The sequence below is a fragment of the Poecile atricapillus genome, chromosome Z (genome assembly GCF_030490865.1).
Source record: "Poecile atricapillus isolate bPoeAtr1 chromosome Z, bPoeAtr1.hap1, whole genome shotgun sequence".
Classification (NCBI taxonomy): domain Eukaryota; kingdom Metazoa; phylum Chordata; class Aves; order Passeriformes; family Paridae; genus Poecile; species Poecile atricapillus.
In genome coordinates, this window is record NC_081289.1 from 84,607,734 (window position 1) to 84,624,704 (window position 16,971).

Here is a 16,971-nt window from a genome sequence, read left to right on the forward strand (position 1 = left end):
CTAAATAGTTTACACTTCAAATTGTTTATCACTAGGTATATTGATGAAGCAATGAGAAAAATGGGGGAAGGCATGCTTACTGAAATTTATAGCTGAACTTTAGTTACCAGAGTATTCACAGCAACCTCTTTTCAGCACTGACTCAGAGTTTGTACTGATCCCTGTTATATTGACTGTTAATTCCTTTCTGCTTAAGGGAATTTGGGCAGCTTGCCTTAGATGTGCTGGACAAAGCATTCAAACAAAACGAGCAGATGGCCATGAAGTTGCTGACCTATGAACTGAAAAACTGGAGCAACTCCACTTGCTTAAAGCTGGCAGTGTCTGTGGGGCTGAGGCCTTTTGTGTCCCACACGTGCACACAGATGCTGCTGACCGACATGTGGATGGGACGCCTGAAGATGCGGAAGAACTCCTGGTTTAAGGTAGCAGTGGTCTGCTTTTTTCTGAGCATCTAGGTGCTCTTTAGATTCTTAATATATTGTGGCTTTCTGGTTATAAGCATGGCTAATGCAGCTTCACACTGCTGTGCTTAAGCATAGGTTGGAATGTGAACATCTAGGAAACAAAAGCAAGGTAAGGAGGGAAAACAATACTTGCTTCTGTTTTATTTCTTTGCAAAAGCATGTGTAGGATGACATTAGAAGGAAGGATTTTTTTTGTTGCTCTTCCCATTCTCAGCACTTCTCAGTCCTTCTTCACCTGCTCTTGCTTCCCCACGTTGCCTGTTCCCTGGCAGTGCTGCTGGTGGGAGGGATGCTTTTCAGACGCATGGGGCAGTATTGAAAGCATCCCCAGATACAATACCACTCTTCAAAGCCACAAATCAGCCAAGAGCAGCTCAAATGTTCAGAGGCTGCCACACTGTGATACAGATTCCCAGCACCAGTGACTCCTTCCCCAGCCAGTGGAATTGCACTGGGTTTGTGCTGGCACCAGGCATGGCTGGGATCTTAGGTTTGTGCTATCACTGCTTAATTAATCTTCTGCCTCTCTTTTAGGTCATTATGAGTATTCTCCTGCCTCCCACCATCCTGATGCTGGAGTTTAAAAGCAAGGCAGAAATGTCTCATGTGCCTCAGTCTCAAGACTGCCACCAGTTATGGTATCATGGGGAGCAAAGCCCAATCAGCTCTAAAGATACTTTGGTTAGTCTGTGGGATCAGTCATTTGTGTGCCAGAGTCTGTTTGTCTACCACAGTGCAGTTCTGAGGAGTGAGAAGATGCTCATCAGGTGGAATGAAGGCCAGTTGGAGAACTGGAGGCCAATTCTCTCCAGAAGTATGTGTTAGGTCCCTAGTTTGGATACGGATTTAAGTGAACTTGGTACAAGTTACTTCATCTGTCCTGGATGTTACTTCTGTACTGACCAAAAAGAGAAAGTCCCTCCCAACCTCACACACATTGCTAGTGCAGGAAGGGAGCAGCCCCAACTGAGGCAGCTAAGCAATGTGCTAACACACATTCTGCTTAATGTGAACTCTTGATTTTGTCTATTAGTCCTTAGCAAAAGTCCAGGCTACTGATTTTCCTTAAATATTCTTATACAAAATACTATTGAAAACATGTACAGAGAGCGTAGCTGTGCCATATAGAGCATCCTTCACTCAGTGCATGCTGATTATTGCAAATGAGATGGTTGTAACCAGACAAAACCAAGCTACAGGATATACTGTATATACAGACTACTGGTATATTTTCTGAATGCACCAGTAATGGTTGGTGTATTCAGAAAAAAGTTTAGGCATCTGTGTCTGTCTTTCTGGTGAAACAAAACTACCTTTGCAGTTACAGATGATAGTTTCTTACTTTAAAAATGCTGTTTTCTTTTAAAGAAGGGTTATGATGTGGAAAAGGCTGTTCAGAAGTCTGATGAAAGCCAAGCGGATGGTGGACAAGGAAGCCTGCCTGGAACTAGAAAAATCTATGAGTTCTACAATGCACCAATTGTCAAGTTCTGGTTTCACACGGTTAGTTATCATTCGAGAACTTGGATTGACAAACTCCTCCTTTGATCCTTCAAATGCCACTTAATCCTGATTTTACCTTTTCTAGCATGGACTTGCAGTCACTTTGTGGTGGGTGTAGATGGGAAGCTATTTTAATGTTTCTCTGACAACTAAGTGTAAAGATTGTCTGCTAAAATCATGCCACTGAACTAAAATAAAAAAAACCAAACCCAAACTCAAAACTCCAGAAAAGCAGTTATAAGGAACTAAAGTAAAACTCAAGCACAGGTTTTTACAGTGGTCAGCTGCAAAGGTTGAGATAGATTTGAAGGTGGCTTTCTGTACGTTTAGTACTTCACTGATATTCATGCTCCTTTCTTTAAGAACTGTTTCTGGAAAAGTGAACATTTATCTGTAATAGATCATTTGCTATAGGAAATGTGCATTTAATGAATCTGTTTTAGTAACCCTGTGTCATTAGAGTTCAGGATGTTTAAGATCAGGCTGTTCATTAGGTCAGATCACCATACACATAAACTTTTTTTCTTTTAATTAAGTGTGTTAAAGTGGTTTATAGGTTGTAATCTATTATGTCAGATAAATTTATATTATGCTGTTTTACATCTAAAATATGTGTATTCCACCTGATATAGTTCTTGTGTATTTGAAGGCACTGATTAACCAGCAGTGACTTATATAACTTTGAGAAATGTTACTTGTCCCAGGAGAAGGCTGGGATAAAAGCATAAGACTGACCTTGCATTGAAGGAATGGTGTGCAGATCACAGAATAGAGTCACAGGATAGTTAGTGTTGGAAGGGACCTCTGGAGACCATCTAGTTCAACATCCAAGATAAAATAGTCTGTCTCTTTTATAGGGATGAACACATGCTACAATCATTTGTCTTCTTCTCTTACCTATTTTTTCATCACTAAAGTACCAATTTCCGATGGTTTAAGGACATTCCCATAAAAACAAAGCAAAACAAAACAAAAGTTTGGAGAACTGGAATAAAGATTCTGGGCTCAAAAATGTGGCTGTGTTTGAGTGCCTATGGAGAGGCCAGTCAGCTGTTAGGTTTGCAGACATTTGTTAGAGGTTTCTGTGTGTATGGATCACACACACCATGTGTTTTGCAGATGTCGTACTTGGCATTCCTCATGCTCTTTACTTACACTGTGTTGGTGAAGATGGAACCAAGACCAAGCGTGCAAGAGTGGCTTGTCATAATTTATATTTTCACTACTGCTATTGAAAAAGTCAGGGAGGTAAGTTTTCCCATTCACAGTTCTCATCTTTATTACAAATCAGGGATTGCCTCTCTGAAGAGTGCTAAATCCTGCATTATTTTTATAGAGAATTATACAGGGAATTTATTTTCTAGAAGTCTTTTATTAGAAGACCAGCTCTTGGGCCTTGAAAATGAATCTTAAATTTTGGCCTTAATTCTCTACTGCATAGAGCTGGTAGGTAATGTGGGGTGACTGCTGAACTGAGATTTGGAACCTTCATGTAGGCATCTGGCCCTTAATTTTTTTGACTGGACCTTTAGACTTCTAGTGATAAAATTTGTCTTTGATACTTAATCTGAGTGAGAACTTCTTATGAATTAATAGATATTTTGTGTAGAAAAATCTGGGATAAATGCACTTTAAAATCTCAATCAGCTTTTAATGCTTGATTTACTGGGCACAAAAAAAAATGATATCCCAATCAAAATGATTGCAATTATTTGCAGTTGATTAGACCCAAGCTTCCAAACACAACTTTCACTCTAAACCTGAGTTTGGAGATAAATGCAGCTATGTTTTCCCTCAATTACTATATCTGCTCTGACATGCCTTCACTGTAGAATCAGCACAAAGTTTACTTAATAGTAATGTGAATTGTCTTTTGTATGACTTTTGAAATACTGTACTTTCAGAACAATAAAGTTAGCCACAAAAAGCCAGCCACAGTTCTGAGCAAAGGATGCTGCAAATATGGATCACTCAGAAGACTGTGATATCAGTATGAGGGAGGTGAAGGATTTCAAGGGACAGTAAAAATATAGGGAATATAACAAAGCTTGGGTGGACTTGCTAGTTCTGTGTCCACATAAGACAGGACTGAAAATACCTACATCAGGATTTCCTAACTGAGAAAAATGTTAAATGTAAAATAGCAAGCACTTTTAAAATCACTGTTGTGCTCTTGCACCATCTTGATGGTGGCACAGCAGAAACAACAGCACTTCTTTCTAGCACCATTGGTTGCACAGTTTGAAGTTGACAGCTTTACTTGATTATCTTTATCCATGTTGTAGTTCTGGTCTGCTGGCAAAGACTTTGTAGGACTCTCTGTTTTAGCCATGCAGTTGCTGCGGGCCTTGTTATATATAGCTGCAAACGACTGTTTCTCTAGATTGTATCAAATAATTGTTAAAACCTTAGGCCCTGCAACTAGTCATGTGAGTTAGTCTAGATCACTTGTTTACATTAATGTGTTCATATACATAAATTCTATCAAGATCAGGTTTCAAAGTCTCTCCTTTGCTTGGTACTTATCAGTGTGATCTCACATAGCACTGCATAATTGGCCTCACTTGTGGCAATGTGCAAACGTTCCTCCCAACGATTCCACTTTACATGCTTGCTCAATGAAGCTTAAAATCCCTTTAGGGCACCTTACAGTTCAAGGAGTGAACATTTCATTCTTTACCTTGCTAGTTGCCAGGACTCCTTTTTTTTTTTTTTTTTTAACGTGTCCTTGGCAGAATACAAGGATATTCCTTTATATTTTGGGTCTGAAATAAAAACATTAGTTATGTTCCCAGTGGCAAGGTTAGGCTGGTACTTTCCATGACTTAGGGGTTAATGAAAAGGCTGTTGCAGGTCATGACCATCCCTCTAGAAAATGCTTGTTAATTTCTAATATGTGTGCATAACAATCCTTTACTGGCTGCTCTCTTCTGCTGAGGTATGTGCCCTTTAGTGAATGGATTCAGGCTCTGGATCCATTTTTCCTTCAGGAAGAGCTATCCCATTTGATGTGGCATACTTAAGCAATATGACACTAATAGATTAATTAAAAACCTCAGTTGATGGTGAATGGCAATATGCAGTAAATGGGTCTAGGACAAAAGGAAAAAAAGTAGAAGGGGTGGAAATTGTACATTCCCAAATATCATTAAACAATTAAGACAGAAAAGGTTAAATAATGCATATGTGATTTTTAATGGGATTGTGTTTTTCCACCCCCCCCCATTCTACCCAGGTATTTATCTCAGAACCTGCAAAATTCTGCCAGAAGGTGAAGGTGTGGATTTATGAATACTGGAATTTTACTGATTCTGTAGCTATCATCCTGTTTATGATTGGTTTCGGTTTGCGCTGGTCCAAGCCCCCTGTTCAAACTGCAGGCAGGCTCCTTTACTGCTTGGATATTATATTTTGGTATACTCGGCTCCTTGATCTTTTTGCTGTGAATCAGCATGCTGGCCCATACCTGACAATGATAGGGAAAATGGTAAGTGCTGTACTTTGGAGCAATATTTCTGTAGTTAAGGCATCTACCTTCAGGAATATGTAAAGCTCAGAAGTGACAGAAAAGGAGAAATCATCTAATAATTCACAGTGAATATATTATTTGAAAATACCATTATTTTTTTTTTCCTGTTTGTGAGTTGACCATAATCAGATGACATTTTTCTTTAATTTATTAATTACATAAAGTAATTGACAAAACCCGTTTTTACTTCAGTCCTTAAAGAAGGACTGCATTTGAGTTAGTTTGCTAATCTAGCTTGGTAACAGGAAAAAGAAAAGTCAATGCCTCTTGGAGATGGGCTCACAAGTTATTCCCCTAACTCTTGGAAACTGTTTCATTATTATTTTACTTTTTGTTTCATATAGTTACATCCCAGTTTATCTGGCAAAATTTCTGTGAAATCAAAGTTTGTCTTTTGCTGTAAGAACTGCTGCTGAACTACTGTCTAGTCTTGGGGGACATGTGAAGATTCCTACTGTAATTTGCCTCGGTTACTGAGAACTCTCTTCTTAATACTTTTATATTCTCTTCTTAATACTTTTATATTCTGTCTTTCATGGTAATTGTTTAGGAGACAAAATAACTTTTACTGCTGTTCCTTGCTCACAGTTTGAAAGAAGGACCACTGAGCAAAATCACCATTGTAAGGTCTCCACATTTTTTATATCTTCCTTAAGATCTAAGAGGACAATGGGAGGCAAGTGGCTTTTTTAGTCTGGGATGATTTTAACATCTATAAATTGCTCAGGTAGCCCAGGTCTTAGAAATAAGCTACTTTTATTTCCTTCAGCATATTAGAGTATTACCCCTGATTTTATATTCTGATTTATAAAAACAGCAATTGATACTCTTCCCTGAAATGAATGTCTCTTTTACATATAATTAACACAACTAATTCTTTTACATGAACATGTCTGCCAGACAGGAAATATGTTCTATATTGTCATCATGATGGCCATAGTCCTGCTGAGTTTTGGGGTGTCACGAAAGGCAATTCTTTCACCAGAAGAGCCTCCTTCTTGGACACTGGCACGAGATATTGTATTTCAGCCCTACTGGATGATGTTTGGTGAGGTCTATGCTGGAGAAATAGATGGTAGGTAATTTTCAGAATATAGCTCAACAGCTTAAATTCAATGTGTGCAGAAACATGTCTACTTTGGTCTCTTGAGTTTTGACTACCTATTGAGCCTGTTCTTTCTTAAACAGTTTTGATTCCTGTGTATGTATGTCCATAATGAGTAATAGTGCATGAATGAAGTTGAAAATATGAGTTTCTTTGTTAAAAATAAAGATTAAACTCAAAATCCTCCAAATCCTCAAAATCCTTTCAAATTAAATATACTGCAAATATCAGGGCAAAGCACTAATACTGAGCTACTTCCTGGTCAGGGGATCCACCAGTGAAACAAATTTCTGATTAAGTGAATCTAAAGCTGATCTCTTGGAGAAAACACTATATATATGCCTTTAAGGAGGAAAGAATAAAGGTGAAAAGAAAGGGAGAAATAAGTTACCTGTCACCATTCTTAAGCAGATAAACCATGTGCATGTAGGAGAAATAGAACCAACCAACTAAACAGGAAAAATTGTGTTTCTTGATTTTGGCTTTGACCTTGTTTCAGTAAGAGAGAGGAACCAGGGACTCTAAAGGTATTTAAGCATTACAGATGTAAGGCACTCTCATACTACTGACTGAAGGTATAAGCAAAACAGTCCCTAAAATAGAAAAGTAGGTATGCAAATAAAAATGTATATATTTAAGATACATAGTTCAGCATAGACCTGATTCATTAAAATAATCTACCATGTTGCATCCATTATTACTGCTGGAACAGTCACATGTATTTTGGTTATATTAATCAAAATTCTTTTAATGAAAGCATACTGTTAACTGTTTCCCAGTTTAATCCATTTAATCACTTAATAATTCTAAACCTTAAGAAATTTGACGCTTCCCAAATAAAGCTATGGTTTCTCTAGTGACTCTTTATACTGCAGAATATGTCCTGAATTTCATGTTGCTGTTTTATGTTTCAAAGTTTCCTCAAAAGAGTTAAATTTCATTAGAAATGAAAAAGATTGGAAAGTATTTATTTTGACAATTTAAAAACATCAAAGGGGATCCCCTAATTTCCACCACTTGTTGCTTTACGTCACCAATGTTCATAGCCTTATATCCTTTTGCATGTGAGTTAATGTGCTTTTAAGTTGTGGGTGAAGCTCTATACTGCAGAACTGATAAAGCAGCCTTTGAACTGTATCCATTTCACACTGGAGTCTGTGATGCTCCTGCCTTAAGGATCAAAGACATGGATTTCAGCTTTCCTGGGTAAAAGTCATCTCACAAATACATCTCAGCTGTATCATATTCCCCCTTAACAAAAAATGGAAGGACTGGGATAAGAACTTATATGTATGAAGTGGTGTCTGCATCTTCTGAATGATGGTAACTAGGATGGTAGTACCATGAAGAAGCCTCAGTTCTCCTTTAGGTGGAGGCTGACCTCTAATTTGGAAATTCAGTGATGTGTATCTGTGAAATTAGTGAGGACTATTCTGTTTCTTGCTGGGACAAATGAGAAGCAGAGGCCATTTTTGTGCTCTGCTCTGGTTTACACGTTCTGTATTTGCTTCATTTCCAGTTTGTGAAACCAGTGAAGACTGTCCTCCTGGCTCCTTTCTCACACCATTCCTGCAAGCTGTCTACCTCTTTGTGCAGTACATCATCATGGTCAACTTGCTCATTGCATTCTTTAAGTAGGTACCTTGGCATACTGCTGCCAGCATTCTTAAAAGCTTTTCACCAAAAATGCCCCAGCAAGGGTGGTGGTTTCACCAAAAATGCCCCCCTGCCATGGGGGTAAGTCAAATAAAAGAAAGAGTGGTGCTAGCAAGAAGGTGCAAGGAAAGGGATAATGAGAAGACTGCTAAACCCTTTTGCCACTTAAAAAGGATCTGACTCTCTGAGAGCAGACAATTGCAGTTGGCAAAAAACCCAACATTAATTAATCTCTGAAGCAAATTTTCCTTCCTAAAAGTTGTATTTGTTGTGATAAGAGCCTGTATAACATTTATCATAGGGTAGGCCAAGTTTTAAACTGGCAGATAAGTGGAAGGTCTTCAAGCAAAGAGGGTAATGACTGTAGGAGTATGCTTTTCTTGTAGGAAATACTTTGAAAATTCTTACTTAATGCAACCTCATATGTTCTAGACTGAAATCTAACTGTGGTGTTTCCAACAATTTGCCTTTTGATGTGTGCTGCCACAGTAGAGTCTTTATAGTAATTCTATAGTAGTTCATAGTAATCCTATAGTAATTCATAATAATCCTATAGTAATTTATCTGTGTCCTTATAGTAATTCTAATTCATGCTTTAACATGCATCCCTGGTAGTGAATAAAGTTCAGTAAAATATTAGTAAAGAGCAGGCAAACCAAAACAGTTATTTATTTTTTCCTGTAGTTCTAACATTTCTGGGAAGAAAAAGTCAGCTGTAGGTAAAAAAAATTAAAATTAATAAAAGAAGTCATTAATATACAAAAAACCTGAACTATCAAAACACATTCTATTTCCACTTCCAATAAGAAATCCCTTTCTTGAAATTGTGTCAAGGAATAGATCTATTATTTTATATACTATGTATTATTTTACATGTGAGAAATTGTTATTTTAATTATTTATGGAATTAAACCTTTAGTAATGATGATATGGCAAATCTCCTGCATAGTGATTTGATTGTTCCAGAAGTAGGACCAGAAACAGGTGAGTATGCGAAATAAATTTAATTACGCTCTCAGAAGGAAAACTGATGTTTTTGTGATTATATGCTGGATGTGTAGAACGACAGTGCACCTGAAATGACAGTGCTAGAAACCACATTTCTTTCCTCTGCTTGGGTCTATCATTGTAGATACAGAAAATTGTTCAGTGCAGCCATGTTTAATAATTTCACAGCTCCAGTGAGCATTCTGCAAAAGAATGGTTCATGTAGCTGCAGCAAATATATTTTTAGGGGGAGTGCAAAGAACTATTTTGTTACAGTCTTCCCTTAGCCTGGCATCTACTTTTAATCCAGTCCAAAGAGGCAATCAATCAGCACTGAACTCTCAGTTAGGGTATATGTTAAAATTTAAATAGCATGGCTGGGATTTCAAAGCCACGTCAGTGGCAACTTTTTCTGAGATCCCATTAATGTGAATGGGAATTGGATCTCCAAATCTTCTAAGCAGCTTTGAAGATCTCGCTCTCAGTGCACTAGCTGCAGGCACATGCTGCTGCTTTGTTGAATGAGAGTTGCTAAGCTGATTTTCCTCACTGAAGGAATGGGACCAGTGTCAGATTAGGTCTTGTGCTGTATTGGGAGTATTCCTCACATGAGTGTTTTACCCTCCTTCCCCTCTCCCTCTGTGTCTCTCTCCTCAGTAATGTTTATTTTGATCTGAAATCCATATCGAACAAGCTCTGGAAGTACAACCGTTACCGCTACATCATGACCTACCATGAGAAGCCGTGGCTGCCTCCACCATTCATCCTCCTGAGTCACATTGGGCTCCTGATAAAATGCATCTTCCACCACCAGCCCCCAAATGAGTTGGACCAAGAGGAAGGCGATGTCGGACTAAGTAAGCTGGGAACCAAAAGAAATAGTTCATCATCACTCCTGTCTCTGTGGAGTTGAGTTCCAAGAAAAAAACAAACAAGAAAACAAAACCAAAAGGGGGAATGCTTTGCTTTATATTTGATTGTTGCTGTGCTACATACTGTGCATCAGTCAAGACACCTCACAACTCTGAGCTGGAATGAAGTGACAGCAACTTATTCTGTAGGAACTAAATATTTTTTTCTTTTAAAAGAAATTAAACAGTGCCAAGGGTAAAAAGTTCTGTAAGTTTGTCATGAAAAGACCAATAATTCCTTCATCATTACCAGGGGAAAGTAGCTGCAGAGCCCAAGGGTGGAGGAGATCCAGTGATGGCAGATGCAGAGAGAAAGCACTGGGGCTTCCCACCTCCTGGCTTATCACTGCACCTTACCTTCTTCACTTTTCTCAGCCTGGTCTTCCTCGTGCCAGATCTCTCCTAATGCCTCCTCAAGGTGATGCAATTCCCTGTCCCACTGTCACTGTCTCTGCCAGGTGTAGCCTGAGCTGTTGTGGGATAGGGCCCTCAAGATGCTGGGATGGAAATGGATAATCAGTAGTGGGTGCAGGGAAACAGGGAAGGGATGACTAACCATATCTAAAAATACACTGGGAAGCATTGGTATACAGTATTACACAGCCTCATCCTTTTTGATGCACTGTACACCCCTGAACCCTTATAATAGAGGTGAGCAGACTATGCCTGGGTCATGTTTCACTTAGAATTTTCTCTGCTGAACATGAGTACCTGAAGATATCTCTCAGGCTCACAGAGTTACAGAGCTCAAAACCAGGCTTACCCAATCAATGCTGAACTGCTGTACTGCTGCTTGCTGGTTCAGCTCCCCCATCATGACTGGATACACCAGCCTGCCTTTCAAGTCCCATTGCTTGATTTATGTGCAAGGACAGCATAAGGCAGTGCATAGCACAGAGGGGATCTTGTGAAGAACTGAAGGAAAACTGAAACCTTGCTTAGCACATCTAAAAATCCTTGCACAGAAGAGGGCTCATGCCTTCCTTACATTTCTCTCAGAAGGATAATTTTTTGCTGTTTAGGCACTTCTGGGCATCTTTTCTATATACTTATGCTTGATAGCTTTCTCTCACTTTAGTTTTGGTGTTGTTATAAATGGTTTTCACGAGGACCCAGGGCCACCCTGTGGAAAATCAATACCAAGACACAGAGTAAAATTTCGGAGGAAGGGAGACAGATCAAACAGGAGACAAAAGTGCCTGGAAGGTGATCAGGTCTTTGCAGTGAGAGGGGGAGCCCCAGAACGCTGTGGGGGCCTTCACTGCTGAGCTGTGTGTTGCAGCTGGGTACTGCATCCTTGTGGCAAACACTACCTTGTTCCTTGGAACAGGCACCTCTCTAGCAAGTACAGTGAGAACTTTGGTCCTCATAAAAAAGGACAGGAAACAGGAGCTTGGAAAATGTGGAGTTTGAACCAGACAAGCAGCTTTCCACCCTATGCATTTCTTTGTACTGCCTTGTAATGGAGCTGTTCTCTCAGAAGTCTTGGTGTGCTTGAACAATAGTGCTGTGCGCAGCCCAAGTAATGGAGTTTTAAACTTCTGAATGCTTTTTTCCCCCCCAATAATCTTGGGGTGCAAGATCTTAATGTTTTATGCATAGGAATATTTATTAAGGATATTTGAATGTTTTATACATATGAACATATTGACCAATTAGGTGGGAGAAAATAAATAAAAACCAAAAAAAACCCCAAAAATAAATCTTTGCAGCTTTGAGCACCAGAATGGATTGTAATTGTTGTAGGTGACTACAACAGGTAGTCTAAATGGATGCCTGGGGCTAACTGGAGTAAAATTTTTGTAAGGTTTACATATTCATATCTAAGTCTTGTGAGTGACCCATGTATAACAAAATAAAGGAAAAAAATTGTGAAAAAATGCATCTTTGTGAGCAGCTATTCAGATATGTATTTTTGAGGCTTTAAAGGGGAGTGTAGTGGATTTTTTTGTCTATGTGGTTGTGTTCCTTATGTAAGGAAAGACAAAACCTCACATTTTCATGTATTTGTGTCTTTATACTCAAGCCCACATTCATACAGTTAGGCCTGATTTATTCTTGTCAAGGGAGGAAGTGTAAACAAGTTTTTTGACTGTCTTCTTTTTTTTTCCTCATGCATACTTATAAATTATTGCAATTATTAGCATGCTTCATACTGATTCCTACCTCCTTTGTTCAGAGCTTTACCTGAGTGATGAGGAGCTAAAGAAGCTCCATGACTTTGAAGAGCAGTGTGTAGAAGAATATTTTCATGAAAAAAATGAAAATCTGAGTTCCAGTGGCAGTGAAAGGATCCGTTTGACCACAGAAAGGTGTGTTTTGATGCATATTTATGTTCCTTGTATGAATTTGTTATATAAAAAGACTTGATAAGTCAATGTTTTTGAAGCTGGTTATGGCCACTGAGAACATGCATAAGCCTTGTTAATTTGGTGGAAATGTGTCTGCATCTGTCTGAAACCTATGTCATATCTGTTTGAGAAACTTTGCTGACAGAATTGCATCCCCAGATGCATGCAGTGTGTACATGGTTTAAGGGGTACAGTGAGGTGTTGCTCAGTTCCACTTGTGTAGATCAGGTAGCACTACAAAAGCAAGCCAGAGAGCAGCATAAAATACCTAATTTTATCTAAAAGCTTAGTAGTGTAGGTACACTGTGAGAGTATTGATTGTGATTGAGTATAATTGTTGTTTGCAAAAACAACCAGAAAACCATTGTAACATTATTTGCAATATAATGTCTTGGTTTACACAATGTCAATACACAACTGCCAACAGGTTTCAAAACAATTGGTATTGGCCTGATTTAGTTTTATATTGAAATCAATGGCAAACATGCCATTAAGTTTAATGGGAAGAGTTAAAAAAAAATGAACACTATAAAAAGTCTTACTGAATGCCAACACTGGTTTAATCTAACAAATTTGTTTTGCCTAGAGAAAGCATAATCTTATTTTCTGCATGTTAAAATTAAACATAAGCAAAATAAACATCCCCTCTAAAAGAAATTAAATAAGTAGCTTTGTTCAGAAACTGCAGAATTGATTACTTCAAGAAGGTTTCATTTACTAGATAAATATAGGTCTGGAAAGGAATTTTTTTCTGAGTGCAAATGAAACACTCTTCACAACATCGCATGACATCAATGCAAGTAATTAATTTAGATGAATAAAATATTCTGGAACATTGATCCTTGATTTTTATTCAGCGGTGGCTTAATACTACATATTTTAGTTACTCTGTGACAAAGGAAATAAATGACTGCTGCATATTGCCTCGCTTATCATTGTCTTAGTGATAAAGTATCAGAGAGTATCTTCAGGAAATACGAAGACAATGATCTGTTTAAAATGATGTAATTCCAGGCCAAGAAGTTCCTGAACTTTTCACTGGGGATTTGAGGATAATAGAAAAGGCTTTGGTTTTTCGGGCAGTTGAATTTTACCTGAAGATAATCATAATGCATAATTATGCATAAGATGCATAGAATCTGCTTCTGGAGGCCAAATATGTTCTTGGGAAGACCCATGTCTCAGCAGTCTCCAGTATTTGAAAAAATGCGGGATTAAAGAGTGCCTGGATGTTTGTGTGAGCCTTATCCTTCTCTTGCTTTCACAAGAAATGTAAAATGCACTATGTCCAGTTGACAGGAAGTATATACCTCATTTGCAGCCCTGGCCAGTGTAACCTGCCATCAATGGTTTAGCAGTTCTATGACAATGAATGGGTATTATCAGGAAAACAACAATTTTTAAAATAGGTACTCCTTGAACAAAAAGGCTGTTTCCTTAAGAAACCCACTGGCAGTTTGGCTGGGTTTTGTCAAATACAGATATTAATGGGAATGAAAGTCATAATTTGAAAAAAAGCCTGTTTGAAGCACTAACATTTTGAAATGTGTTAATGGCTTCTTTTATCATCTTGCAAACAAATGTCAATATCTATGTTTTGGTACTTTAGTTATGTTTTCGTTTTCTACTTAGGGTGGAAGAGATGTTTCAACAACTTAAAGAAGTGCATGAGAAGGTGTTTTATATTAAGGAGTCTTTACTCTCCCTGGACAGCCAGCTAGGACATTTGCAAGACCTCTCTGCCCTGACAGTGGATATCCTGAAAGTGCTTTCAGCTGTAGACACCTTGAAGGTGGAAGAAGCCTTATTGGCTGACACAAAACATAAAACCTGTAGGAAGCTGCCCCATAGCTGGAGCAATGCATTCTATTCCAAGACCTTGAGCAGCCTGGAGGGCTTGTGTGACAAGAAATACCACTATTACAGCATGCCACCCTCCCTCTTACGGAGCCTGGTGAGGACTCAGTCTCCATCAGAGTGCAAACTCTTCAAGTCTGTGAGTAATGAGGTGGTAGAAGACAACTCTCAAAAGGTAGAAATAGAAACAGATACGCTCACTTCAGGAGTATCCTCTGAGACCAAGTCAACTCCTAGGTATGGGCAGTTCTTGCTAGTGCCCCCCAACCATCAGGGAGGGTCTTTTTCTGAGGATGTCACCTTAAATTTGTCCTTTTTGAACACTGCTGCCAACTACAAGGATGAAGCATTCAGAGACAACCTGCAAAGTAGCATTGTGGTTCAGCAAAACTTGCCAGGTATCAGCTTCCTTGGAAAAGAGACAGAAGGTTATCAGTGGAGCCAGGGAGACTTGGTGACTAATTTGCCAGCAGAAAAGACTAATGCTGCAGAAGCTGCTTGTCCTCTTGATCTCCAGCTACAGCTGGATATTGAAGGAAGTGCAGCATGCCCCTGCAATGACAGGGAAGAAACAGAAGGTGGCTATGTGAACTGGGGATTCTCTGAAGGTGATGAAAAAGGAGTTTTCATCTCAGATTCAACAAAGAAAGCTCTGTACCTACATTCCTCCTATGACAGGGAGAACAATTGCCAGAATATACCTGCCAGGCATGTCCAGTTAAGTGATTCGAAGTCCTTCTCCTACAGCTCTGTCAAGTCATGTCCCAGCAGCAGCAGCATCTCTCAGAACAAGCTGAAGCAAAGCATCTCCTTCTGGATCAGCCCTCTCTGGAGGGACTGGAGTTTCTGCAGAAGCAACAGCTTACCATCCCCTAAGAAAGAGAGATCAGGGAAAATCTGCAAGGCGATAGGCGGTAATTATAAAACATTAAACCTGTACAGTGTCTTTTACAGAAGAGTCTAAGACATTACAAAAATGTTTCTTTTGCACCCTGAAGGTATTAGATGCAGTGGAGGATAGTAGGAGAGAGTCCAGAGTTACTCTTTCACTTTGTCTGTGTGTGTCTGGCTGGTGGGAATGTCTGAAGTGTGCTTGGTATCCATGCTGCAACATACCTATGTGTCAGCCACCCTGATCTGCCCCATTTCGTGGAATCTCCATGTCTGTGGCTACAACAGAAGGGTTGTGCTCACTCTGGGGATGTCTCTTGCCCTGGGGATGCAAGGACAGAGTTACAGGAACCAAAATATACTACACGATCCCGTAGAGATTCATTAGCAGCATCAGAGATGGGTGCATGGAGAATGAAAAGGCTTACATTTCTGTAGCCAGTTTAAATACCTCCCTGCCCACCATCCAGTTTGCTTACCATGTGCTAAAATACATCAGATTCCAGTTTTAATTATGCATAGTATGACATAAAGGATAACATTAGCTGTTTTATGTCTTGTGATGGTGCATGTCTTTGCACGGAGCTGCTTGAGTACTAAGTTTGGATTCTCAGATTGTTTGTGACATCTACCAATTCTCAGCCCTATCAGATTTTTCTTGGTAAACAGAAACTCTGTTGCTTTAGAGGTGTTTTTTGACTCTTTCCTGCAGAATCTTTAGGATCCTGGGAGCTACACCACAGTGGGGCAGCAAAAGCAAAACACCAAAACAGAGACAGAAAGTCTGGGAGAGGAAAGAGGAATCAAAAACCTCTTCAGGTGCCGGTATGTGCAGATGCAAGAGAATTGTGTATCTCAAATCTGTCTTTTTCATTCCTTAAAAGCAGTTCTGGAGTGTGGTTTAATTGAAAATGTATACATTTAAAATGCTGCACACAAACTGCAGCACCTCCTATGTGTGTCTAGCTTTGGTTCAACTTTACATTTTCTTGGATGTGTGGGATTTCTGTTTTGAACTTGTTGACATCCAGGGACTTTTTGTGGTGATACTGATTTTGTGGTGATTCACAAGCATAAATCAGTCCTTGCATTTCAGTTGTCAGGAGAACTTGTGGAGGCTTCATGTGAGTTAGGATAGACTGGAGCAGTGGCCGTATCCGGGGGGTATACAACTTTACTCCAGCAAGTTAGACCTCACAATGTTGTTTTCTGCCTGCAGGAGTCCCATAGACTTTTCTCTGAATCCATCAAACATCTAGCACGTTGCAGAAAGTATACTGATTTTGTATATATATGGGGCAACTTTTGCAACTGTGTCCGTGTGCTCGAAAATATAAATTTATTTCTAGAGCTATAAAGAACTTTCTAGGGTCTTCATTATCTGGAAAGAATTATCTCTGTTTAATGAGATGAATACTGAAGACTGGTTTGTTTACATAAGATACCCAGGTCAGCAAAGGATCTTGGACTTGAACTTTGAAATCTAGTATCTCTGAGGGTATTAGGTCGCAAAGTTCAAATTCCTGCAGATAGTGTGAGACCTTTCATCTGTAGTACTTGCTAGACAAAAGCAACAGGTCTTCAGCAGTTTGTAGCAAAACTTGGAAAATCTGTCTCTCAGTTGGAAGTGCATTCATTCATTGACATTTCAGAGATGCTCTGAAAGGCCACATCTTTGTATGGTGTCAGAGGAGCTGTGGAGATGCTAGTCATC

The 16,971-nt window shown here is 39.1% G+C and overlaps 1 protein-coding gene across 1 annotated transcript in view; it reads left to right on the forward strand.

Annotated features, from left to right (window-relative positions):
• Nucleotides 1–16,971, forward strand: part of TRPM6 (transient receptor potential cation channel subfamily M member 6) — a 93,453-nt gene that overhangs the window by 52,098 nt on the left and 24,384 nt on the right. The window contains exons 17-27 of the mRNA XM_058827188.1: nucleotides 197–425; nucleotides 1,002–1,148; nucleotides 1,836–1,970; nucleotides 3,090–3,218; nucleotides 5,206–5,461; nucleotides 6,404–6,574; nucleotides 8,124–8,238; nucleotides 9,905–10,104; nucleotides 12,338–12,470; nucleotides 14,142–15,280; nucleotides 15,970–16,082. Coding sequence (XP_058683171.1) covers nucleotides 197–425; nucleotides 1,002–1,148; nucleotides 1,836–1,970; nucleotides 3,090–3,218; nucleotides 5,206–5,461; nucleotides 6,404–6,574; nucleotides 8,124–8,238; nucleotides 9,905–10,104; nucleotides 12,338–12,470; nucleotides 14,142–15,280; nucleotides 15,970–16,082 — 2,767 coding nt within the window. The remainder of the gene's footprint in view (nucleotides 1–196; nucleotides 426–1,001; nucleotides 1,149–1,835; nucleotides 1,971–3,089; nucleotides 3,219–5,205; nucleotides 5,462–6,403; nucleotides 6,575–8,123; nucleotides 8,239–9,904; nucleotides 10,105–12,337; nucleotides 12,471–14,141; nucleotides 15,281–15,969; nucleotides 16,083–16,971) is intronic.